We start from the raw sequence: 25,866 nt of genomic DNA, 5'->3' as shown, positions 1-25,866 counted from the left end.
CTAGATGTCACTTGTGTAACACAATATCCATTTATAAAGAATGTTTCTCAGCCACAAAAAACAACCACCAGCGAAGAAGCTGTGTAAAACGTAGTAGGCCCTATCTGTATTATACACGTGGAAAACATACCTAATAAAAATAAACACTGTGTTAAGTCATGAGACATACTATTATGACAACATTATACAAAATATTTACATTCTATCGATGTTGTAAATGTATATAAAATATTATTACAAAATTGCATTGACACAACACACAAGCAAGTTAAATGTTGTGTGACTGACTCTGGATATCCTGGAAATGTAGGTACCTTTTCTGGCATAGTGACCAAAACAAAGTACAACCTAAACTCTTTAATTCCCTGTTGTAGTACTGACAGATAAAGCAAATACAGCCAGATTGTGCTGTGTGGTGGCCGGTGAAAGATTACATTTAAAAATACTTTAATTCTGAGGAAGGCAGAGTTATTAGACCACTAAGAACACAGGAAGCAGCTAATCTTGGCGAAGACACTAGGGTGACATGTAGCCCTGTTACTCCTTATCTGAGGCTGTAAATATGAATTTTCCTGTCAGTGGATCTGAAAGAAACTGCCTAACAAGGTTGGTTGATCCTCTACAAAGTTTATATGACCCAGTATAATCAGTGATTCCAAAAAATCCCCTGTCCTCCCCTTGTCTTTGCCCCTGTGTCCTTGGGCAGCCCTCAATGGAATGTTCCTAAAATTGACTCGATAAATCGACTTTGAACTGGCAGGCAGAACCTTTGTAACTTCACTTTCATCTTTGCAGAAAATACTGCTGTATTGCTCACTAAACCTGACATTGTTTTTATTCTAAAGTAAGGAAAATACAAATGACAAAAGAGAAAACATTGAAATACTGTAGAAATATGTGCAATAACCTCTAACTATACCAGTCATAATCCGTGGGTGTATCATATAATACAAATATTGTTTTCATCCTTCATGATCCTTCAAAAACATTTTCCTTTTAAGATTTAAGTATAAGTGGGACCTCGAGGCCAGCTTACCATAATAACATTCAAGTGTAAAGTGTTGCATACAATTGTTGAGTTAATGAAAAACCCTGCAGTGGCTTCTCTTTCCAAAAGAAATTAACGTAAAACACAAAAACATAAAATGGCTATCAGCTCCGATGACTCTTTTCCTTTTTCTTAAAGCTGTAAAAAAAAAAAAATCTATAAAATTCAAAAAAGGAAACATTTATTCTTTTGTTCCTACTCAAATGGAACGTTTAGTCTCTCTCAAACCCCTGCAGTACTGAACCAATCTCTATACTAAACACACACATACAGCACATCCCAATTTCCTTCCATCTCCATATCGGTCAAACAAACAACATCCCAGCACTGACACACAGCTGTCAGACAGCCTCACACAACCTCCCGTCCGATCACACAGTCTCATACAGCAGAATCCCGCTGAAGATAGTGAGGGGTTCCACTGAGTGGGCCAGCTTGCCGGTGACCAGGTCAATGCAGACCGTGTCTCCTACGTTCATGGGCAGGATGATGTTGAAGACGGCCAGGGCCCCGGGGGTGAGCCTGGCCTCTGCCATGGGCTTCTCCAGGCCCTCTGGTTGGTATCCCGCCGAGTCAGCGCGAGCCATGCCGTAGTTGGACTTGGACAGGACCGCCTCGATCTTCACGTTCTTGTGGCCAGTCAGCGTGGCACTGAAGAAGTACTTTCCACTCACTGGAGCAGTGAAGTACCCTGGGATGGAGACACCGTGTTTAAAGTGAATTGTGTTATGGTTATGTTGATCTGAATTCAGTGTGTTATGGTTATGTTGAACAGAATTATGTTATGGTTATATGAAAAAATGTGTCAAGCATAGATATTATCTGAATGTTTTGATTTGGATGGAATTTTGCCATTTTAAAGTTCTTTCTCACTCGAGCTATTTCATCAGATGGGGATAAGTTCATACACTGGGGACGAGGTACAACTTCCCCTTTCAAGTGAGTGGGTTCTAATACCTGTCCGTGGGTTGTAGACATCCTTCTCGTTGACGAACACCTTGTTGAAAACGATGGTCCCCGCGTTGCCCATAGGACGCGTGAGGGCGGCAGAGAAGGACAGACGTGGAACGTGGGCGTCCGAGCCTGCAGACCCTGCCACAGCGGAAGGAACGGTCAACAGTCATAGCCTTCAGACCAAATCGATCCAGCATTGCATTATTCCCTTTTCATGTCTAATTCAAATAAACAACATACCTTCTTCCCCTCTGAGACCTGGAAGTAAACATCGAAAGGTATGTTAAAATAACGAAACAAATAGATTTGGCGTAACCTTTTATGTATATTTTTGACGTCATTCTTGGGCGCAGATGTACCATTCCGTGAGTAGTTACTTGTTTTTATGTTTCTGTTTTTCAGAGATCAGAGTTGTGTTTGTTTTACCTGGGGGTCCCACTGGGCCTTCCTTGCCCTGCTTGCCCGGAGGGCCGTCCCTTCCCTGGGGTCCTTTGGGTCCCGGGAGCCCCGGGAAGCCCCTCTCACCCTGGGGGCCTGGGAGACCAGGTGGGCCTGGTCGAAACAGACACATTTTGGAGAAAACACTCCAGAAAAACAGCATCGCCAGAAAGATATTTTTGTTCCATTTCTTATCTTTTCTATTGGATATAATACAGATACAGAAAATGACCTTCTCATCTACCACAAACACACAACAGAGAGACTTACAGTAAGTGAAAGTGACCAGGGTGACCGTTCATCATTGTGACATGCTGGATTCTTTCTCTGGTCTACTTTCAAATTCGACCTGACCTTGACTCCGACTCCCTTAACTGACTGCTCTTACCCATGCACACACACACACACAACGGCACTCGCAAACACACTTTAACTTGCGTCATAGACGCGCACCCAACTCACCCTCAAAGTCCTGTTCCCTGAAGCTGTAGAACTCCTCAAGCATGTTGACCACAGAGGAGTTCAGCCTGTGGATGTTCTCCTGGACGTTCTCCAGCTGGACCTTCTGGATGTTCTCAATAGCATCTCCGTGGGTCAGGACCGTGGCGTTCAGCCCGTTGACACAGTTCCAGAGGCCTGACACATGCCTGCTCAGCCCCTCTTTGATCTTTTGCAGGCTGTCAGATACAGAGTCCAGCCGGCCACACATGCCCTCCATCTTGGACAGCCTCTTGTCCAGGCCCTCCCCGGCCCGCCTGCACTCTCCCACCTCGGTCACGTAGTTGCTGGTGATCAGCTGGATCTCCCTGCCCAGGCTGCCAAAGCGCCCCCTGCTGTTCTCGATGTGCTCCTTCAAGTCCCTTTGCACCTTCTCCACCTGAGGAGACAGTGAATGTAGAATGAGCTCACTGGGTGTGTATCCCTTGAAATAGATTTGTTAACATTTAGATAATTAGTCACACAACTGGGATGTGTGCGGGATGTGTGCACTTGAACTTATCATAATCCAAGTGTAAAGCAAATCTTAGCAACACATGGTTATTGGTGTCATAACCACCTCTGAGATGATGTTGTCCTTGTCGTTGCTGAGGTCCGAGAGCGTGATCCCGTGTCTCTGCACGGTGCGGCCCAGTCCCTTCAAGGTGTTGTTGATGGAGCTCAACGTGACCATGACCCCCGACAGCTCTCCCTGCAGAGACTTCAGGTCTCCCCCCAGCCTGCCGTTGTGAACGCTGTGGCCTTCCAGATGTTCCCTCAGATCCGTCAAGCCGTTCTTGCACTGCCCCGTGCACTCCTCCACTTCGTCTGTCAGCCTCCCCACCTCCTCCTGCAGGTTGGAGCACACCTGAGAGCAGGCCGTCTCATCCGAGTCCACCCTCCTTCGCAGGTCGGTCAGTTCCTCCCCCCACCTGTCGAGGGCGCTGTTGGTGGCGTTGGTGAACGCGCGAAGGTCGCCCTCCACGGAGGAGCAGACCGAACAGTCGTCCACCCCGCGGCCCAGCGTCTCCACCTCTGTCAGAATCCGGTTGAAGCGCTCTCCGTCCTCTCCTGTCACATCTTTGATCCTCCGGACATCTTTGGTGAGGTCCATCACTCTGTCCAAGAGAGAGTCTCCGCTCACTGACAGGTCATGCAGTTTGGTGTCAAACGTCTTGATGTCCTCCTTGTTAGCAACGACCATCCACTCCAGGGTTTTGACGGTGTCATCTGTCTTACTGCCCTTTCCACCCGGCCCACAGGACTCTGTGCACAGGTCGGTGGTGGATGTTAGCTTCCTGTCCATGACTGTAGTGATGTTCTCCAGATGGCTGAGACGTCTGCTGTGGTCTGTGACTGTGTCTCCTAAGACAGACAGGTCCAGCTCTATCTTGCCTATTTTGAAGCTGTGGTCGTCCATGCCGCCGAAGACCGTGTTGCGTATCTGGGTGACTTCTCTCTGGAAGTTTTCCTTCATGTTGTTTCCAGTGTTGACACATTTCTGCTCCGTCTTCCTCATCGTGTTGTTCAGCCTCTTTTCCAACTCCCTCAGACGCCCGTTCAACCTGTCCTCGGTCAGTTTTCCTCTCCCTCCCCCTCCCCCTCCTCCTCCTCCTCCTCCTCCTCCCAACAGCTCCTTGTCCAGTCGCCCTTTGATGACATCACACCCTTCCGCTGTGGCGCTCACTTTGACCTCCAGGGTGCCCATCCGCGTCCCCAGGTCTTCCAGGGAGCTGCAGCAGCCCTGGACTCTCTCTGTCTCCCTGCGGCTGATCTCCAGGCTCTGGCGGAAGTGCTGGTCCATGGAGCTCAGGAGCTTCTCGAGGGCCCGGATCCTGTCCCGGTCCTCCTCCTGTTGCCTCCTCAGGTCCTCCACGCCTGCCTGGCAGGAGGAGCAGGAGAGGGACACCCTCCTCTCCAGCTCCCGTAGGATCTCCTCCTTCAGTGTGTCCAGCTGACTACCACCTGGAGGTCGACACAATGAAATACAATTTAATTTTTGTTTTTTTAATGTAGTGTTCCCTCACACCCACACACACCTCCACCCACGCACACACACCTCCACCCACACACACACATCTCCACCCACGCACACACACCTCCACCTCTGGCGACACCATCCAGCTCGTTGCCGTTGACCAGGTGGTTGTTGATGTTGTGCAGGGTCTGGTCGTGGACCTGGGTGCGGTTGTACAGCTGGTCCAGCCTGGTCTGGATGCTGGTGATGGTCTCCTTCATGTGGGGCTGGGCTGCGTCTGCGGGGGTGCGGCCTCCATTCACACCTGACCTGTTACCGGGGCCCAGAGGAGAGGTTACAGGACGGTACTCTTGAAGGTTGGTTTAGGTTCAGTTACTGTTAAACAATGTTGGGTTCATATGTAGACCAATATTATGTACAAAATATGGAGGAAGGCATCCCTGACAAAACTGGCCTGCCTTTTCTTAAGTTTTCTCTATCTCCCTGTTTTGAGGGGAGTTTTTCCTTGTCTTCTCTGAGGGTAGAGGGAGAAGGAAGAGAGGGAGAAGGAGGAGAGGGAGGAGATAGGAAGTAGGAGGAGAGGGGGGAGGAGGAGAGGTAGGAGAGAGGGAGAAGGAGGAGGGAGGAGAGCCCCCTACCGGCTAGAGTCCTCGTGCAGCCGTCGGTTCATGCCGTGCATGGTGGACTGCATGTCGTGGAGGTCCTTGGTGAACCTCTGGATCTTCTCCTCAAGTTGCCTCATTTTGTCGTCGTTTCCTGGAGAAACACACAGGAGAAAACACAGCACGTTTGATGCTGCACACAACTTTGTAGAAAAAATACAAATTCGTACTGTACATTTGTTTGTCAAAATTGTGGTGGGGATGGGAGGTGGGGGTGAGGTGGGAGTGAGGAGGGGTGGTGGAAATGAGGATGAGGAGGGGTGGGAGTAAGGAGGGGTGGGGGGGTTGGAGTGAGCTGGGGTAAGGGGGTTGTGGAGTGGGAGAGGGTGTGAATAAGGAGTGGTGAGAATGGGGTGAAGCATTGAGGATGCTGGGGGGGGGGGTGGTGAACACGTACCCTCTCCTCCCCTCTCTCCCCCCCTTTGACCACTTCCTGTGTTGTAGCCTGTCTGAGTGACTTGGGGTCTTCCTGCAGTGACCTCTGTCGACCCCTCACTGCAGTCGTCGCCCGAGTAACCGTGGCAACACTTCCACTCCATTTCTGTCACCATTTTGTAGGCCACCTTGTACCTGGGTCTCCTGTAGGTCCGATATCTGGGGATGCACAGGAAGTGAAAAGGTAGGTAGGTAATCAAATACAAAGTTAAATCATTCTTCCCAGGGCATGGCATTTTACAGATCCCTCTTGGATCTATTTGAATCGTATTTGTGTGTATTAATGTTGTAGTCAAGGAGGTAGACATCTTTCAATAGGTAATTGTTAGGTAAGCTTGCAACTTTTTAAATGAATTAAATGTAAGATAGTGAAATGTTTAGGTATCAATAAAGGAACATTAAGAATCACTGTGCTTGACTCAGCCCAGGTGGAATATTCCAGACCAACTCATGATCCTCCTCTTGGATCACTATTTGAATCAAACCTTTGCATAAATGTTATGTTTGGGACATACATTTATTTTTCTTTAATTTAAGAATGATTAATTGAATCATGTAGATGATCATAACATAGCTTTAGAAATGAGTCATGACTGGAAGTCCTGATGAAGATTTATGGCGGTTTATTTTTCAAACAAAGTAAGAATCACCGATTATATAACTTCATAAGGGTACAGCACTGTCTGCCACCCAGCCCAAACATGGTCAAACTTTCCTTGCCCTAATAAAGACTTCAATTTCCAGCTTCCCACTCAGCGAGAGCGTGAGAAAAACAAAGCAGGCACACTCTCAGAATGAAACCAACCACAGAAATGAAAGAAAAACCCTCTAATGTTCTTAGTTTTTTTTGTGTGGAGCAGCAGTGGCCAAACTGTTGGTTGAAATCACGTGCCAACTCATTCATAGACTATGCAGAGGGAGGGAGGTAGTGAAGGAGGAAGGGAGGAAGGGAAGTTGGTAGGGAGGGAAGGATGGAGGGAGGGAGGTAACGAGGGGGGTAACGAGGGAGGGAGGCAGGGAGGGAGGCAGGGAGGGAGGCAGGGAGGCAGGGAGGGAGGCAGGGAGGGAGGGAGGCAGGGAGGGAGGGAGGCAGGGAGGGAGGCAGGGAGGGAGGGAGGGAGGGAGGGAGGGAGGGAGGGAGGCAGGGAGGGAGGGAGGGAGGCAGGGAGGGAGGGAGGGAGGCAGGGAGGGAGGCAGGGAGGGAGGCAGGGAGGGAGGGAGGGAGGGAGGGAGGGAGGGAGGCAGGGAGGGAGGGAGGGAGGGAGGGAGGCAGGGAGGGAGGGAGGGAGGGAGGGAGGCAGGGAGGGAGGCAGGGAGGGAGGGAGGGAGGCAGGCAGGGAGGAAGGCAGGGAGGCAGGGAGGAAGGCAGGGAGGCAGGGAGGGAGGGAGGGGGTTACTTACGTCGTCACCCTGGAACACTGACCCCAGGCACAGCGCTGGTATTCTGGCTTGACATACGTCTCCACCCCATCCTCCATCACACAACTGATGGTGCGTGTCACCACATAAGCACACCAGTTCCTGTAATATAACACACACACAGATGTACACACACACACACACACACACACAAAGGTATGACAGATGTTTCAGTGTATTACTATTGGCAGTATATACAAGTCAATATAGAACAGAATAATAAGCAGGAGTAAATTAATGTTCTGTGTTCTTCACAGTATGACACACATACACACATTCTCCCTTACACACACACACACACATTCCCCCAGTGTTCAGTGCTACTCTATTTGTCCTCACCCCTCTGACTCCCACCAAACACGATGGAAAACACGCTGCTAGATTTCAGACACAGACAGTCTTTTGTACTGTCCTAAGGAGACAGTCATGTTCCATCATCATTTTCATATTGCTAATCCTCCAATCCTCCTTCAGCACTTTCTTGACTGTTATTACCCCCAATTAGTGTCACTCCCGGATTCAGCTATGCTGGACTTGAACTGTAAGAAATAGTGCACAAGGAGTTCCTTCATGTAGGAATTTCAATCAGCATCCCTCCCTCTCCCTGGTTAGTAAGACCTTGATCCCTCCCTCTCCAATCTTGTGTCAGACTGACAGAATGGGTTTATCTACCTTCTCCTCACCCCCTTAACGAACCCCTCACAAGGCCCAACTATCTAACGAGTTTGAAAAAACGAACGCGAGACAACGTTTCTGCAGAGACTCTCGAGAATGATGCATACCATTAAAGGCCAAGGCTGGAACAGACTATAAGATTATTTGTTTTCCATCACGAGAGACTGGTGTTGACAACCAGCAATGTTAATGAATCCAGATTAACTGTCCAGCCTGTTCATTCTCCAATCCAGCCCCCTACGTATGGTGTTGTGTCAGCCTGTTAGATGTCTGATAGCAGTGAGGCTGCTTCAACCAGCATGGTCCACTCGTTCATTATCATGACTAATTCCCGACCAGGGTCCCCCGGACAAGCAGAGATAAAGACAGCAGGGAAGCGTTCTCACACGTTCGGACACAGAACAGACACTGGAATTCATGTAAACAAACTTCCTCTCCCGGCTGCCTCCCATTGTACACGAGAGCACTCCCCACCTCTCTTTCCAGAGGTTTCCTTCAACGGAATACGTGAGAAGTGCCTTTATTTGTGAGTATCTACACGCTTGTGAGTGTGTAAGAGAGGAATGGTTAAAAAAAAAAAAGAGAGAGAGCGATGGAGAGAGAACACGTGTGTGTGTGTGTTTTTGTGTGGACAAGCAGTACGGTAGCCTATGTGTGTTTGATGCTTGCGCATAACAGGGTTAGACATTGATTGAGATGTATCTATGTTTGTTTTCAGTGTTGCTGCAAAATAAATGGCCTTCATAGAAAAATTAAGTTGAATATTGAAGTGATTATGTGAAGGCCACAGTAGACCTCACCTATGGCTCCTACAAGCTTCCTGACATGAAGAGAATGGTTTCACTTCCATCCAATAAAACCACATTATTTAACACAGCCAGGGTGAAATCACTCCGATGAAAGTCCCCAAGCTTAACATGTTTTCACCAGTGTGAAAAAACCCATCAAAGACTCAATGGACTTGGCCCGATATTTGTTTTCCCAGTTCACTAAGATGGGGCTCTTGACATCTTCAAAGTTATATCCTCTAGAAACTGCAGCCACTATAAACAACTAACTATTTTCAGCCCTAGTAGCCCAACCGTGTGAAAAGATGTTTGAAAGACCAAAATGATTGAGCTCATGCTGGTGTGTGAATCATCTGACATTTGCCTGCTCTTTCTTCAGATACGCATTTAGCACCATATTTGACACAGCAGTAAAATAACTGCTGAACTAGCAGATGGAGCGCAAAAAAACAACATTATACACACAGAGTAATAAACACTCTCCATCTCATACATCCACCCTTGAACACCCCCACCCTCCCACACCCCCCACCCTCCCACAGTCAGACTATACCAGGTTACTGGGCTTTTACACGTAGGGATTAGCATATTAATGCTTCAGTCTGCTGGCGTTCAGGTGGTTATGAGTTGGCTAGATCATTGCCGTTCTTCCAAGCGTAGCTCCATGTCTTCTTATGATGTTTATGGAGCAGTAACTCAAGCAGGGGGGGGCCTGCACCTGCCCGGGGCTCCGTTTATACCCTAATAAAACCCCCTCCTTCTGGAGGCAGGGTAGTAACTGCCATGGGCTTGTGATACAATGTGAGATTTCAACCCCCCTAAAAGCAAGTAAATCTCTCTCTGTGGAGCCCCACATCGAGAAGCTGGAAAAACATCGGCGGGCGTATTAAATAACCCCCTTAAAACCAAGGAGGAAGCTAATCTAGTTACAAAGAGATGGCTTCAGCCCAGATCACAAGCTTCCACTGTGACGGGATCTTCCTATTGACTTGAGGAAGAGGCACCGTGACTACAGGATTCTCAATGAATTCCAAAGAGGGGTGTTTGGGGTGGGGTCAGCTCAGTTTGACCTCTAGGGCAGGCCTGAGTGTCCTTGTAAAGGCCGCCCCCTGCCAAGTCCTTCTCGTACGTGCACACACACACTCCCACACACTCCCTCCGTAAGGGATGACATGGCTGCAAAAACTCCCCTCGTAATGTTTAGCCTGAGTGCTGGCTGTGATATACAGTGTGTGTGTGTGGGACGGCACTCATGACACAGTTTTATGCTACGTCAGTGCTACGATTGTTTCTTTTGGTTGCTTGCAAATGTTATAGCCATTTATGGAGGTGTGTTACACTGCAGTTTAGCCACATCCCAGTCTCTTCATCCTTCTGGTGCCACTGATGAAAAGACACCACTGTGTGTTTCTGGATGATTCTCTCTCTGTTTTAACTTCCCATCTGATAATCAAGTCAAGATAATGAGATTAAAATTATAAACTATTTTTCTGGCACATGGATGGATAGGTTGACAATGGGGAACTGGGCTCAAAGCCCCTGAGAGACTGTACAGACACAAGTTCACAACTCTCTTTACCACTTATGGAATATTTCACACATCTGTCAAAACAAATCAGTGAGTTCAAACAGATGTCGGAGCAGTAGCTAGCCGGCACCGCTGGCCAACTGGATGCATTAACACAGCAGCAGGCAAGCCTGGCTCCTTCTCAGGCTGTTGGTTTCAGCAGGAGTGCAGTTAAGGACTCTCTCTTCTCTCTTTACTTTCCCTGTAATTCTCTCTCTCTCTAATTTCTCTCTCTTTCTCTCTATTTTCACTCTGTCTCTCACACGCTCTTTCCCATTTTTATTGTTTTATTCTCCATCTCCCTCTCTATCAGACCCAAATGACTTTCAGTGATGTGCCTCATGGTAGCTGTCATCTAGGCCTGAGTTCAATACACACAGAACCGCTAGACTCTCCTCACTCACAGTAGCACTGGCTTCGTGGAGCAGAGAGGAACATGGAGCTCTCGTTGCACCCCACCACCCCTCTCCCCCAACCTGACCCCTCATCTCATATTTAGGGGTGTAGAGGTCTGCTCCTCATGGACCCTAAACTTGAGGGTCCATTACACGCATGGTGCCAATGAAGAATTATAGGGGTACCACTCAGCATGTGTGTGAGGTCCCAGTAATAGTAAACTTTAATGGGTTACGGGTTCATTTGTGTATTTGTTATTGATTTTCATTATTATTATTATAATTTTTGATTATCTTAGGGCTGGCGTCTATGCTCAACTCTCATTCCAGTTCATTTTATTTTTGTTAAACGCTCAATCTCAACATTATCATTCTGTTTCTGTAAACACAGCTTGTGTCTCAAAATTAGGCAAAACGAATTTCTTTAAATAGTAGTATTCATCATTTGTCACATTTTGTCAAGGATTGGAGCATTACAAGCATTATTGTATTCGATAACGACTTGGACTGAACGTTACCTGTGTCTACTTGCAACTCTACCCCCGTTCTGCGCGCTCGCGTGGGACTGGCTTAGACCCGCGTGAGGACTGGTTCGAGATGGATTCGATGATCCAAGACTCCAACTTACTCCAGGTAGTGTCAATAAAAGCAACAGGTATATAAATGACGTCTCCATTTTCCGCACGGATAGCCCACCGACACATATATCCAATTGACGTCAAAGGCTGAATTCCATCGGTCCCAAGCTCTATACTACTTTTTAAACAGTTTTGACGTTCAGCGGAGGTCTACAATCCATCCATTGATTTAATTTAAGTGATCAGGCGTAATCGTATGTTGTTGAAGTAGGCTATATTCCGTTAAAGATCCCGCTTTTAAGTTACTTAAACATTCAACAGATTTCCTCTTGCTGCATCATCGGGATGTTTGTTGCCAATAGTATTTTACATGTAATTAAAAAGGTATTCCGCTATAGTAGGCTAAGAACCAGTCCTCAACATCATGGTGTCATCGTTCAGGCAGTGCAGTCCTCCTTTGCCCTGTCCAGACCTCTCTCTCTCGCTCTCTCCCCTCCTTCTCTTTCACTCTATTTTTCCACTCTGGACTCCTGTTTTGAGACGGGAGACCTCTCCTCTTCTATTCACAGTCCCTCCCCCCAAACCTGAAAGCACTCTAAACATATATGTAATTCAGCTTGTGAAGAGATCAGGATAGGATTGTTATTGTTACAGTCAGCTATAATGCATTCACTGTCTGAATCCTGCTTTCTTTATTGTTCTGTTACTGTCCATAAATATCAGTGGAACGTTACTGAGAGAACCTCAGACTTCAGACACTCTCCACTTTTTCTTCCTTTCTCAATAACCTACCACATAGAAAAATCTGACCTGAGATACCGTGCAGTATAAGTACAGTATGTATTTCTTAATTAAACACTGAAAGCCTGTTTAAATTAGTAACCATCTTCAGATTCACTTCTATTTTATTCCATTGCTGGAGGGAAAGAGAACTGTAACAGAAACTGTTCCCTGAGGCTTCGGTTTAGTCGAGAGAATAGAGCTGTCATGGTTGAATTCAGACCCTCCCCCTCTCCTCCTCTCCAGCCCTCCCTAAATGACAGCTAATCTGGCCGCCATCAGCTCCTCCGATGCTGTGCTGCTCTGCTCTCCTCCCCCTCGCAGGGCTGAGGGACAGCGAGTTCTGATGGTGATGATGACATCTAACAGGCCTGCCTGGGGGACCATGCTGGAGTTATCTGCTGTCTACATCCTCCTGAGGCCCTGGGACTCAGTTGTGGCCACTGTAGTGGACATAGGTGTGGGCTAGTAACTTTGTAATCGTACTGGGTTTTGTTTTGATTTTTTTGGTCCAATTGAGAGGACTTCCTCTGGGCTTTCTAATGATGTCACAAACGTGGACAACCTCAGGAATAGGCGTGTAATTCTGGTTAGTTAATGAAATTATAGATGCAGAACTATAACAAGGAAGAAAGAAGAAAACATTTATTTTCATTAAAACGTTTATTTTTCCCATGTTTCTTATGTATAGCAGATACATAATCCACATCATCCACCTATTCCCAGGAGTGAATTCAGCATAACTTCCCCAGTCCTGGGTGTCTGATGTGGGCCATGTTTACCAAGTGAGCCCCCTGTCCATGGAGGCACCTTTTATCTTGCGATGTGGCAGACCGTTACCCTGCTCAGGCATTACTACCTGACCTCTACTTTCTTACTTTCTCACCACACTTATTTCAATGGGGTGTTGTAGGCTGATGAGCTTGTGTAGTTCACAGTGAACCAGAAACTTTTTTTTGTGTGTGTGAATAATTAATCATAGTGAGTTGAGGTTTTACAGTAAATAGGGTGTTCGTCGGTCTAGCACTGACCCCAGGCACAAGGCCTGGATGGGCCACTGGACTATTGACCATAGCCTCTGGGATTAACATTCCTGGAGGCGCCACTGTTTATTTCTACTATAAATAGGGGGGGCTTAGGACAGTGGTACACAACCAAACAAATAAAGAGGGTTATCATGCTGCTTAACAGGCCGGGCAGAGCTGGGTTTCAATCGAGAGTGTGGTGCAACTTCTGAATCAAGGTCAAGGGGGACTGAGACTTGGAGTAGACGTTCGTGTATTTCGTTGGAACCCCGATCGAGTATGTTTTTCAAATGTGGGAGGGAGAGCTGGGTTCAGACAATTCTGAATGTTATGAGTAGTATTGCAACATCGTGGATGCCAACTGCCGTAAAACCACAAAAAGACGAAGAAGAATGTCATACAAGGACGACACGCATTTGGATTCTACAATGTAGCAGATTCCTACCAGCATTTAATTGTTGAGCTATACAAATACAGTTGTTTAAGTCCAACCTTCTACGTGTTTTTTGGCGTCCAACTTTACATTTCACATTAGATTCGATTAATTTAGCAGACTTGAAGTGGCAAACCAGTTCAGTAAAGGTTCTAAGGCTGATGGTTTGCAGTTAGCTTACCCCACGCTGTTCTGATGTCCTGAACTGTTTACATTCTTTCAGGCTTGTCCTGTGTTTCACACTAACAGGGTCTTGCTGTGGTGTTTGGTTTAGCTATAATGGGATCCCCTCTGTCACCAGTTGTTATTTCGCACTTTGGAAAGACCCCTAAAAATGCCTGCGTGTTTGTGGTATGCGTGTGTTGTGTGCTGCTCTGTTATGGGGAAAGGGCCGTTCTGTTTTGGCAAGGCTTTTTTTGCTTCTTAGATATCAGTTTCAGTTCGGTTTTACCAAGTCAAAAGTTATTTTTTCTTTTACGGGTTAACATTAGCATGTTTCTCGCATTCACGAAAGTTAACATAAATACATTCAATCAAATGCAAGTGACAGCTACACTCCCCTGTCTGAACACAAGTGCATTAACCTCAGTTTCTGGAAGCTTAAGGCTGTGCCTAGACCTAATTTAGTTCAATGTTTTGACATGGAGGGGGGTATTTTTTATGATGCTGTGACACCTTCACATTGTGGAGATACAATGTAACGGCATAACCCAAAGCCTTCTCTTTGGGCTCCAGGGATAAGACCTAGTCGGTTTTCCTTGTTCAACATGGGTCAAAACTTTAGTTTCCACAAAAAATACTGTTAAAAGTTGACAGTGTAACTGCAGTGGAGTTGTAGTACGAAAGTATTTTTTAAAGATTTGTAAATACCAATGAATGCATCAAAACCTGAGGATAACATCACCAAATGACCTCCCAGTGTGCCAGACTCACTCCTGGCCATCTTGTTTGTGGGTTGAGTAGAGTAGCTAGAGATTAACTTTATTTTGTCCCCAAAAGAACAAGTTATTGCACGGCAGTAAAAAACAACAACAATTGAACAAAAAACATCACAAGATACACACAATATCAAAAAGAGAAATAAAATATATGTTTCTGGACTGTTGAAATGGTTGTTGAGAGGCTGTTGAAAGGTTGTTTAAAGTTCATTTCTTAGCAAGATGGAGATGATGGGTGGGGCACATGGGAAGCGATTCCTCCCTCATTAAGGCCATTATCCCAGACTCTTATCATCAAGGATGTTTGTTTTGAGAATAGTGCTGCGGTTGGCACAATCCACAGGAGGATGAGGTGGAGGCTTGTTATCTTTGTGTCAGATTCTTCCTTCTCCTCCTCTTAACGCCTCAGGGCTTCTCTTCTACACGATGTCGCTACCTTTACAAAAGAGTCACAATCATTTCTTTGAGGGTTTCGGTTGGTTGTAGGTGCTGATCTGTGGGCATCTGTGAAGCACTCTGTAACATTGCTTTTTTCAAGTGCTATACAAATACAATTTGATTGGATTTTGTAAAGGTTCTACGTAAAACAGTCTGCATTTGGAACACTGTGACGCCTCTCAATCGTACAGATTGTCCATTGATTGATAACAACCGACCTCTTGTTGTGTGGGCTTTGGCCCAGGGCTGAGCTAATAAACAAACAAACAATCGGTAAGTATGTCCAGAATGTTTACGTGGATGTGGTAGAATAGACTGACCGGGAGTCCACAATGGTGAGACTAGGCCTCGGGCACAAGGAGTATGCAAAGACATCCCATCCTGAGTGTCCAACCTAGAGCGTGTTCTAGAATTATGGCTGCGCTGCTTTAACTGCATTCTAGAATTACGAGTACCCTGCAGAGATCCAATCACGCTCAAGTGAGGCATGAAGTGTTATCTCAGTATACAGATGACAAAGTCTTTAGCAGTGCACATTTATTTCAGAGCACAATGTTATACATGACATGAGAAGTCATGCTTTGATACAGGATACAGGATACTTATCCTCTAGCTGAAAGATGGAGGGAGACAGAGTGGGACAGATAAAAACAGAAGGAGAAAGACATGTTGCAGTGCTAACCTGTCTGATCTTTTAAAGCCCATAATCTTAGCTATAACTCTAACATAAACTGTGATTCCCTATCAGAATTCTTTAAAACGTGGTTGGCACTTTAGAAAACACTCCAATGGCACTTTAAGAAAAACAACAGATTTACAACGATTTCTTCATATATGTGAGTTTTTGACTGGCCTTAATGTTTCCCAGCTGCCAAGGCTCTCTCTTTCTCTCTTCAATCTCTCCCTCTACACTCTCTCTCCCTCTTTCCCTCTCTCTCCTCTCTCCCTCACCTCTGTCTCCACTCTCCCTCTCTCCCTCTCCAGTTTCCCTCTCTCTCTCTCCCTCTTTCCCTCTATCTCGCACACAAAGTTTGTGGCTGCCGATTTGGCGTTCTTCTCCCATGGGAAAAAGCAACAATTCCAGCTTTCGCTTCAAAACAAGCTGGCTTTATGATCTGTTTTCCTCCATTAGGCACATTTTCAACATAGCGTGTGTTTTACTGTAAACTTCCACCATGAGGTTGGAAAATGGTCATGGGAAAACACAGGAGGTAAAATCAGTCAGAGTAGTATTTGTAAATGGACAACTTTTGATGCAGGAGTAGATAACAGGAACGTAACACGTGTACTGTTTTTATTTTTAGTTTGAGCACTTAGTTTTGTTGTGTGTAACTACCACAGTAGGGTACAGTAGATACTAGTTTGTTGAGGCAAAGAGGGTCTGCCAGAATGTCATGAGCTCCAGCACAAACCCAGGAGCTTCAGGAAGTCCTACTTCAAGCCTGACTTCAAGCCCCAGATATGAGTTCCCAGATACTACGTATTGGGAATTCTTAAAGGGGTCTTTTGGGGCTGAACTGTTGCTTCACTGCACCAGATGTATTGCCCAACTGACTGACCTTCTTTAATGACTCCCTCTCCAAGTTGAGACGCATGCAGGCCCTGGAGATTTAATGAGGGTAAGATTTAAGAAAGCAAAAGCCTGGTAAAGAAAGCACTCCTTTGTGTGTGTTAGTGTATGTGAGTGTGTGCATCTGTGTGTCTGTGTGTGTGTGTGTGTGTGTGTGTGTGTGTGTGTGTGTGTGTGAGAGAGAAAGAGAGAGAGAGAGAGAGAAGTCCATCCTCTAACCCTCCACCACCACTCTCTTCCTCAGTTCTCCAGCCACAGGCTTTATTGGGGAGCCAACAGCAGTGTAACCCCATACAAACCAAACACCGCTCATACTCTGCTTAACTTGGGAATCCTGTTCGGAATTTTTGTGTTCTAAAAGGCCCTCTTTGTCAGGTCAGGGAGTATTGATCTGACTGGCACACAGGAGTTAGCCAGGCCGATTAATAAAGGATCCCTGGAAGACTGTTTAGCTGAAACAGATACAGCCATCTGAAAACATTCTCTTGATTGGCAGCATGGCTTAATACGAGGATGATGGTCAGAACGTTCTCTCTTCCCGTCGAAGCTCTGCGCCCCTCTCTCTCTCTCCCTGAGCTGAGAGCTCTACCCACACAGACGACAAGGTACGGGAAACCTTGGGCTCTCCTCTCTTCCTCTCCACCCAGGAGAAAACAGCTTGGGGTGGTGGCTAGTTTTGAGGCTAGCCCATACAGGACAAGGTACAAAGCCTAGCATTCATACTCCATCTGCCAAGCTCTAACCTCAGGAGTCCAGGCAGTCTGTACACCGAGAGAGGGAGGGAGGGAGGGAGGGAGGGAGGGAGTGAGGGAGGGAGGGAGGGAGGGAGGGAGGGAAGGAGGGAGGGAGGGTGAGTGAGTGAGACTAAGGAAAGGTACAAACTGGCATTTTCAGGAAAAGCTGAACAGTCTATCCCTCGCTTTCTTGGTGCTGCTTGGTTCTAAAGAGCTAGTGTTCCATGACAACAGTCCCTATGTGTCTGTGTTTCCAGGTGTCAAAACCTTCTCAGTGGGTAGTCAAGGTATAAGCACCACTGTTGGCTCTCAGATAAAAAATGTATGTTTAGTACAGTGCACTGTGAATGAAAAATGTTTTCATTTGGCCAACGCTTTTCATCCAAATGAATGAATAGTACTGTCTATGGATCAAGACTGCATTGTACACTCAGAGAACACTGCCTTCGTGTTCCCTGGGTGATTGGCGATTAAAGAGCCAGGAAACAGCATCCGTGCCAAACGGTCCTACAAATCAAATGTACAGTGTGCATACTGCACAAAACTGTTATAAAACACATGACAGATTACATACAGTTTTTTGTGTACAAAACATCTCACGCAATGCATCACATACAGTACAGTACTGTAGCCTGGATGTGTTAGAATAACCAACATGTAGTTGCAGTGAAACCAGGTTTTGTCTTCTCAAGCAAGCCAACTGAAATCTGTCATGCTACAGTATACAGCCCCCCCCCCCCCCCCTCCCAGCCCCCCAGCCCAGCCCCGCTGCTCCCCCCCCCCCCACCCGCTGCTCCAGTATCTAGGCTGTGCTGTCCTCTAAGTGGGAGAGTGTGTAGGGAGGAGCCCTATTGTGGGGGCAGTGAGCTCCTCTGGGCCTCCAGCCAGTGTATGGCATGGCCACGCTGCCAGCTGCATCGCTGGGTCAGATACCTTGACCCGTGACGTGACCCATATTGGGCCCACTGGCCTGTGAACACAACCGGGCCCGTCTCTGAAAATGGAGTGGAAAAAAAATGTTAGCCCACCCTCGTTTAGGTTAATAATGTGTCTGTTTTATCCTTCTGCCTGGCTCTCTGTCTGTCTGTACGCCAGGTTTGTCTGAGGTGCAGGTCAGGGAGCAGATTCTGTTCCAGTTTAAAGAGGAGGACCTTGACATTGGTCTGAGGAATGTCCACCAGCAGCCTTCCTGTCCACCATCCATTCACTATCAGCAGGCGGCCAATGGGACGTCAGTATGGAGGGATACACAGGAATCTGGATGAACTTGTTGACACTACCAAGCTCTCCCATTGGTTGAGTGACTGCATCCAATGAGGTCATTAGTAAAACTCTGTACTAGCATGGATTAGTCTGCATTCTGTGAAGGATAAATACACAGCGTTGAGAACATGAGCAGTCTGCTACTGCTGAAATCGAACTCTACTGAGGTTAATTCAAATCTGTTTTTACTGTGTGGATAACAGGAGCTACTGTCAAACTGTGTTATCAAAGTCAACAGCATGCTCTCTTGTCATAATACATGAGCGCATCACCCTGGCCTCTGTTTCTCCACAGGAGAGATGATTGGTACCATTAATAAACACATGGATCCTCTTTCTCTGCTCTGACTGAGTGGCCTGACTGTTCCAAGTCACTCAGCATGTGGTGTGCATGCAGTTTAGAGCTGGAAGGTATCCGGTGTGGATTCGGAGGGTTAGGGTTCATGATGTGATTAAGGGGGTCCTGTGTGCCGCAAGACTGTGGTATTGCTCTGAGCTAAAGCCCAGGCCTTCATTTGGTATCTCATGTCATTTGGTTCTGATGCCATATACAGTATGTTACCTTATGATGGTCTGATGTCCTTGAACCACCTCTTCTACATTTTGAATGGCAGCGTTTTCATGTTTAGACAGATCATCTCACATCTCACCTTGATTCTCTTGTTTTTTACCTTTATTCAACCAGGTACGTCGACTTCAATCACGTTCACAGCAACCACATGGGGGAACACCTGTATCCCTGCAAGGGGCCCTGACCTTGTGCGGAGCCCAGAAGAGGTGGGCTGTTTGTGGGGGAGCAGAGGGGGACAGCCTTGGGGCCCTGGAGGTCGAGGCGGTCAGTGTGGGGCCGTCATTGACACTTAGCACCAAAGCAGAAGAGCATGCCAGGTGTGTCAACTCCACACACAGCAGCTTTTCCAGGGCACATAAACATCCAGCTCTCCAGGTCTAAAGAGACACAGAGGAGACACACGCACGTGGACTCTTGCTGGGAAACACCACGTCTAACACTGATGCTACACACACGCACGTGGACTCTTGCTGGGAAACACCACGTCTAACACTGACCCCGCACACACCCTGTCACTACCTGCTCTGCCCATGACCTCTGTGTTAGCCTCACCCGAACACACTCGACCCTGGGATGTCTGGGGTGTCCGTTTATCCTTCCAGACTTTTCCGGACTGTTCCAGACTGTTCCGTCCTGGGGAGGAGGGGTAGTGTAGGCCCCACAGGAAGAGAGGCAGCAGACAACTAGGCCAGGGCCAATAAGGACAGTTAAACACAGAGAATGTAGGTTTTGTTGATGTGAAATTTACTGCGGTATATACATCGAAGAAAGTGGGCCATAGTCCATCACCTCAAACAAAGCATTATAATGTGCCTGTCACAATCTGTCATAATCACAATCCTTGCAAGAAAAACTCAAGGTTGCTCAATTCTTTACACAAAATGCACTAACCTTTTTTCTCAGATTAAGTAATGTGTAACCTACCATATAAGCATTCAATAATGAAGTGTTGTTCTTGGAATATACATTTCTATGGAAACATCCATGAAATAACAGTGTTTATTGAGGCTCTGAAAGGCCCTCTGTGTGCCACGCCTAATCGTGCTGGACCTCACACTTGAGCTTCTGCTGGAGTAAAGACCAACACACCCACACTCGACCGAAGCGTCGGTTTCCATTTGAATGGTCTCCGCACAGCCACACCTTCCCCCCTGCCGTCACTCCTGCCCCAGCCAGACAAAGACCTCCCTCCCACCATCCGGCAGATTTGAACTTGTGTGTCGCTCACTTGCTTCAAAGACTTAGAGTTAGACAGGTGATCTAAAGCCCGTGCTCAGTGAGTGGGCACCCCTGCCTGATTTAGGGGGCTTCTCTCCTGGCTTCAACCCCCCGGAGTCTGGCTCTCACCCCCGCAGTGTGGCGTGTAGCCCGGCCTTGCAGCGTTGGCCATCTCCCCTGTCCTTAGTAAACGTCAGCCTTCGGGTGTTTTATGGATCCCTTTGCCCTCCCGTCTCCCTATGGGGCAGTTCTGGGCCTGGAATGCTGTCTAAAGCAGCGGGCCGTCCCTCCTGGCGTTTAACGATGACACCCAGGGCCGGGCCAGGCCCACGGGCCTTCGGCGGTGTGATGGATGGAGGACGAGGTCTGTACCGGAGGATCAAAGGCCTGGGCCAGCCTCTGGTGTTGGTTCATGGGGAGAGGAGGTCGGGGAGTGGGCTGGGGGATCAGGGAAGGGTGGCTAATTCACTTTTCCTGAGATACATGACGATCCACCTGAACTAATGAAGATTGGCCTGGAGGGATGTCTGGTGTATGCAGGAGGAAGTGGTTAGTTTGTTTCAGGTGTCAGGTGACAGTGGTCCTGAGCAGATGTTCATATGTGTTTTTGGCACTCGGTTTGATGTTGCTTTGTTACGATAGGCAAAGGAATAGCACAATAAAAAGCCTTGTGGCCCTGACAGTGTACCAGACAACAACCATCAACCAGTAGTTTCAACCTCCAGTTTTCCAGTTTCCTTCCTGGACACTGTAGTGAAATAACTGACGACACTGACAGAGTTTTTCCAATAAAACAAGGCAAAAAAAAAAAATAATCACAGAGGTTCAGCACAGGACTGTTTTTTACCTTTATATCATTAGTTGTCACATCCTATTAACCACTGAAATGTAAACTGGTTTGAGTGGAACCATATGTTTGCCATGTGCTGGCTTGATTTCCCGGCACAGGAAAATATCTTTTTTGGCCGATATTTCAGTTTAGATTTTCAGAGTTTCTGGTTGACAGATAAAAATACAGCACACTGACATGAACTCTAAGTGACACAAAATTCTTATTTGACAGTGTGTACTGAGCTGTTTAGTGTGGTCTGTATGAATGAGATTCAGCTTTAGTAATTGCATGGCATTGATACAAATGTGTAAGGCAGTGTTGGAAGTCAAACCCATCCTGACTCTCCCGTTTGTGTGTTTGGAGAGTAGACGTGGTTGTTGCTGTCTTTATTCATTAACCCTCTCTCTATTCATTTCTTCTTCTCTCTCCCTCTGTCTACTCTCCCTCTCTTTCCTGAGTCTAATCTCTCGCCCTCTCTCATCCCTTCTCTCTCTCCCTCTCTCCCTCTCTCATGGTATCTGAATTTGGGGCCTCAGACAGGGTAGTGAAGGGCACTGTACGACTGCTCCTGATTAACCGCTTCTGGGGGTGTCCAGTTACTGAAGAGTAATATGTACAGCCAAGAGGTTCTGGAGATGGCCTTGGATTAGATGTGAATAATGATATGCCTGCAACTACTTCTGGGTTACTATGTCTGTGGCAGTTGTAGGTTTAAAAAAAGAAGGACGTGATAGGGAGAGTTTTAGAGACCTGTAGCCATAGCTACATGTCATTAAACGCCCAACTGCTCCATCAACCATGACTTCCTCTTTTCCTCCTCAGCGTTGACGTGCAACTTCCTGTGCATGAATCATGGAGATTTATGACTTCAGGCAGCGATTGTTCTTCACCTCAGTCGGGTCCGGAGGGGTTCTCAAGCGTGAGAGCCGGAGGAGCCGTGGAGGCCTGCTATCTATTAGAACGTGGATCTCAGAAGGAGCATTGTCACCCAGGACTAGGGGCCAGTACGGGCCAACACAGCCCTCAGAGCATCCCTGGAGGTCAAAGGTCATCCAGTCTGCTTCCACCTCTGTTTGTTCAGTGGGTGACCAGCTGGATCGGCCACTGATGGCCACAGCTCCTTGGAAGTATAAGGTAGTATTACTGATGTCTATACAGTTAGACATCAGTAATAGTATAACATTATATGATCATAATCGGAAGTATACATTAGTTATGGTCCAAGCTGATGTTCTCATGCGGTCATCTTCTAGACAGTATTATAGAATGGTATAATCTTCCATCTTCCAGCTTCCAGTGTCTAGTCTGCACAGTGGTCTCTGCTGTGGTCTCTACAAAAGATATGTGGCTGCCCTTTGATCTCCTCAGCTTCTGTCCGGACAGTTTGCCAAGTGAAACCATCTGTGAATCCTCTGTGCTGAATCCACCTGATGATTCCACAAACAGCTCCAGAAGTGATCATACCAGAATCGGAACACACGCTGTGCTTTCTAGTGAAAACAGGTGAGACTGCGCATTGTGTGTGTGTGTGTGTGTGTGTGTGTGTGTGTGTGCAAGCAGAAAGACTGGAGCACCATGGGGCTCCGACTGTACACACCCCAGACAGTTCAACGGGATCTTTGAAGTGGAGAGAGGAGGGCTGTTCTCTGTCTCAAACACCCGGGAGGGTCTGAGACAGCAGCCACTCTGTGTGGACTCCGCTGAACCATAGAAGAGAGAGAGAGAGAGATAGAGAGAGAGGTTAGGGTTGGAAGGGTGTCTGCTACTGCCCTACCACTGTCTCCATGCACACACACACACACACACACACAGAGGAGTGCAGTCATCCCCTAAGCCTAAGCAAACAAACTTTTACACTCCCAGAGTGAAGGATAATAAGCCCTCTTGTCAAAGGTGAATCAGAAGATTATCAGTCAGTGGGGATTCCTCACACCTACTTACCTGGGGTGAAGCGACAACATTGTTTCACCCACAATTATGAATCACAGTTTGAAACCTCACGTTACTCCACTGGGCTTCCAGTCTTCCATTCCTGTCACAACGCAATACTGGTGAATGAGGCAACGTTAAACATCAAACACGGGTTCGAAGAAAGGTTCTACTGTATGTAGTATCTTTTATAAGTAGCCAAGTATGGGTGTTATTCATGTCTGCTGATGCCTGCTTCGTTACCTCAAGGTGTCCACATGAAGGAGATGCACTTGGCAAGCACCAGAGGGCGCTAAAGTGTCCGTTTATGAAAAATGAATAGGAGAGATTTTTCTTCAAAAGTCGTTGGATATCTTGCATCATCTCATGGGATGAGCATTGTTCAGCGGTAAGGCATCTGACTGTATCTGGAGGTTGCAGGTTCAAATACCCCCTTCTGCGTTGCATTGGGTTAAAGTGTAATCTGCCAAACGAAGACACGATTATGATCATCGCCTCATAGATGATGATAAATCTGTCTGCTCTCTCTGGTGGCTGTAATGCCGTGCTGGTGACCTCTGAACTCGGTCGTATCCTAACTGCCAGTCCGTGAAGGCAAAGTGGTAATTTTACATGCGTGTGACCCTCAAGGAGAGGCCCGGGACCCCTGTGGCCGCAGCACTGCCAGGTCACGCTGGGAGGAAGTACACTCCACCACATCTGGAAAAGGTGTTGAGAGGATGCATGTATGCAGGCATGTGAGGGTGGGGGTGGGGGAGGGGGAGGGGGTTGTATGTGTGAGCGATGCCCCCCCCCTCCTCCTCCATCCCCCACCCAACACACATACACACACTGATGTGTGGGTACTCCTACGCGACAGCCTGTGCATGTGCTATAAATAAGCAGTACACCCTGACAGTCATTTCAACAGACACACACAACGCATGGTGACACTGCACAAACGCACAGCAAAACACATACACATACAGCAAAACACACACACACACACACACACAGGAATACACACACACTCCAGACCCTGCCAAATCCTCAGCACCATGCCTGTCATGTTTCTTCCTCAAGGTAGCTGTGATGGCTGTGATTCGATTAGCGTCGCTCAGTTAGTGTGGTGGTGTGTTCTGGAATAATTGAAATGGGGTGATCTCATCTTGAGGCAAGAAGGGTGATGTCAGATTCTAGAATGACCACTCCTGCTGCCACTCAGTTTGCAGGTTAGGGTGTGTGTATGTGTGTGTGTGTGTGTGTGTGAGAGAGAGAGTGAGAAAGTGTGTCAGCCAGGAAATGACAGTTTGCGTTTACGTCTATGTCAGCTTCATGCACTGCTGTAAATCAATGAGAGATCAAGGTATGTTTAAAGATGTAAAGATGAGATCAACTCCAAGGTGTTCCTCTCCTCTGCTCTCCTCTCCTGTCCTCTCTGTCTGTTATCACCCTTCCCCCTTCCTTTGAAAATCAACTCTCAACTCTCGTTTTAGCCTTTTATAAATCATGCACTCTTATACAATGTGTTTGATGTCTGAACTCTCCTCTTTCTCTCTCTTTCTCTTCCTAGTGATCTCATTTCCAGGATATGTGTGATTAGTGGAGAATATTTCCTGTCAGGCGGATGGAGAGGAAAGAAGAGGGAAAAGGAGGACAGGAGAAGAAAGGGGAGCAGAGGAGAGAGGGGAGGGAAGGGAGAAGAGTAGAGGAGAAGAGAAGAGAAGAGAGGAGGGAAGCAGGTGGAAAGTGATAATAGGACACACCTTAACATGACCCTCTATTTTTTCTCTTTCTCTCTCACTGCCTTTCACTGCCCCTTACAACCTCCTCCCTCCTCTCTCCTCCCTCCTCCCTCCTCCCTCCCTTCATTCCTCACTCCTCCCTCCTTGCTGTCTCTCGGGGCGATGTTGTAAGCACACTGCGCTTTCATCTCACATGCCTTCAGACAGCCTGGTGACATCATGGGGGTGATGTGAGCTGAATAGCAGATCAAAGGGCGGTAACACACGCGGCATGCTTGTCTGCAAACACACACACACACATAGAGAACATCCTGCTGCAGAGCAAACATGCTCTGTTATTTTACTTGAGTGTATTTTTTTGTCTTGTAAATTTCTTTAAGAATTAAGTATATTTCAGTACCTGTATTCTGCACTCAATGATAAGGATACAGGAGATGTTTGGTTTTTCTTTTGGACAATGCACACACACACATGTTGCATTATATGATTATTACACTTAAGGATTCCTCTTTGTCTTCTGTTTACAGTCTGAGATTTGAATAATTTAGAACTCCTCGTGTTGCCTGGCAGGATGATCTCCACCCCTCACACACACACACACACACACTCACACACCCACACACACACACACACACACACCCTCACACACACTCACACACCCACACACACACACACCCTCACACACACACACACACACTCACACACCCTCACACACACACTCACACACCCTCACACACACACAGACACACTCACACACCCTCACACACCCTCACACACACACAGACACACACACACACCGTTACCCCACACTCACTACTTCTGCACTGTAGCATTATGTCTGCCCCCCCTGCAGTACAACACAAAGAGTTAACATCCCTCCCCCTTCCCTCCCTCTCTGCTCCCGTTGGCTAGGCAGGCTGGATGCTGGCAGTGCTGTGGACCAATGGCAGCGCTGGAAGGTGATGTCATATGGTAGGAGTGGTGCTGTTGCTGATGCT

At 47.2% G+C, this 25,866-nt stretch overlaps 1 protein-coding gene across 1 annotated transcript; it reads right to left on the bottom strand.

Moving 5' to 3' along the window:
- Positions 1 to 11: 11 nt before the first annotated feature.
- emilin1a (elastin microfibril interfacer 1a) lies at positions 12 to 11,929 on the bottom strand. Its single transcript, XM_062466982.1, has 11 exons — positions 11,355 to 11,929; positions 7,394 to 7,513; positions 5,955 to 6,151; positions 5,534 to 5,651; positions 5,017 to 5,204; positions 3,498 to 4,882; positions 2,903 to 3,317; positions 2,429 to 2,554; positions 2,243 to 2,260; positions 2,006 to 2,140; positions 12 to 1,739 (listed from the first exon to the last, which is right to left on the bottom strand). The coding sequence occupies exons 1-11, from the start codon at positions 11,510 to 11,512 to the stop codon at positions 1,420 to 1,422; spliced, it is 3,180 nt and encodes a 1,059-aa protein (XP_062322966.1). The 5' UTR covers positions 11,513 to 11,929; the 3' UTR covers positions 12 to 1,419.
- Positions 11,930 to 25,866: the final 13,937 nt, after the last annotated feature.

The sequence above is a fragment of the Osmerus eperlanus genome, chromosome 8, assembly GCF_963692335.1.
Source record: "Osmerus eperlanus chromosome 8, fOsmEpe2.1, whole genome shotgun sequence".
NCBI lineage: Eukaryota > Metazoa > Chordata > Actinopteri > Osmeriformes > Osmeridae > Osmerus > Osmerus eperlanus.
The sequence above is the reverse complement of the archived record's forward strand: the minus strand, read 5'-3'. Positions and strand labels throughout refer to the sequence as shown.

Bases quoted from the DNA above. Each gene is read 5' to 3' on its own strand.
- emilin1a (XM_062466982.1), bottom strand. From the start codon at position 11,512: ATGGAGACGTCATTTATATACCTGTTGCTTTTATTGACACTACCTGGA. The intron at 5,652-5,954 runs GTACGTGTTCAC...GTGTTTCTCCAG, and splicing joins GGGAGAGAGGGGAGGAGAGG to GAAACGACGACAAAATGAGG. The intron at 3,318-3,497 runs GTGGTTATGACA...CTGTCTCCTCAG, and splicing joins AGGACAACATCATCTCAGAG to GTGGAGAAGGTGCAAAGGGA.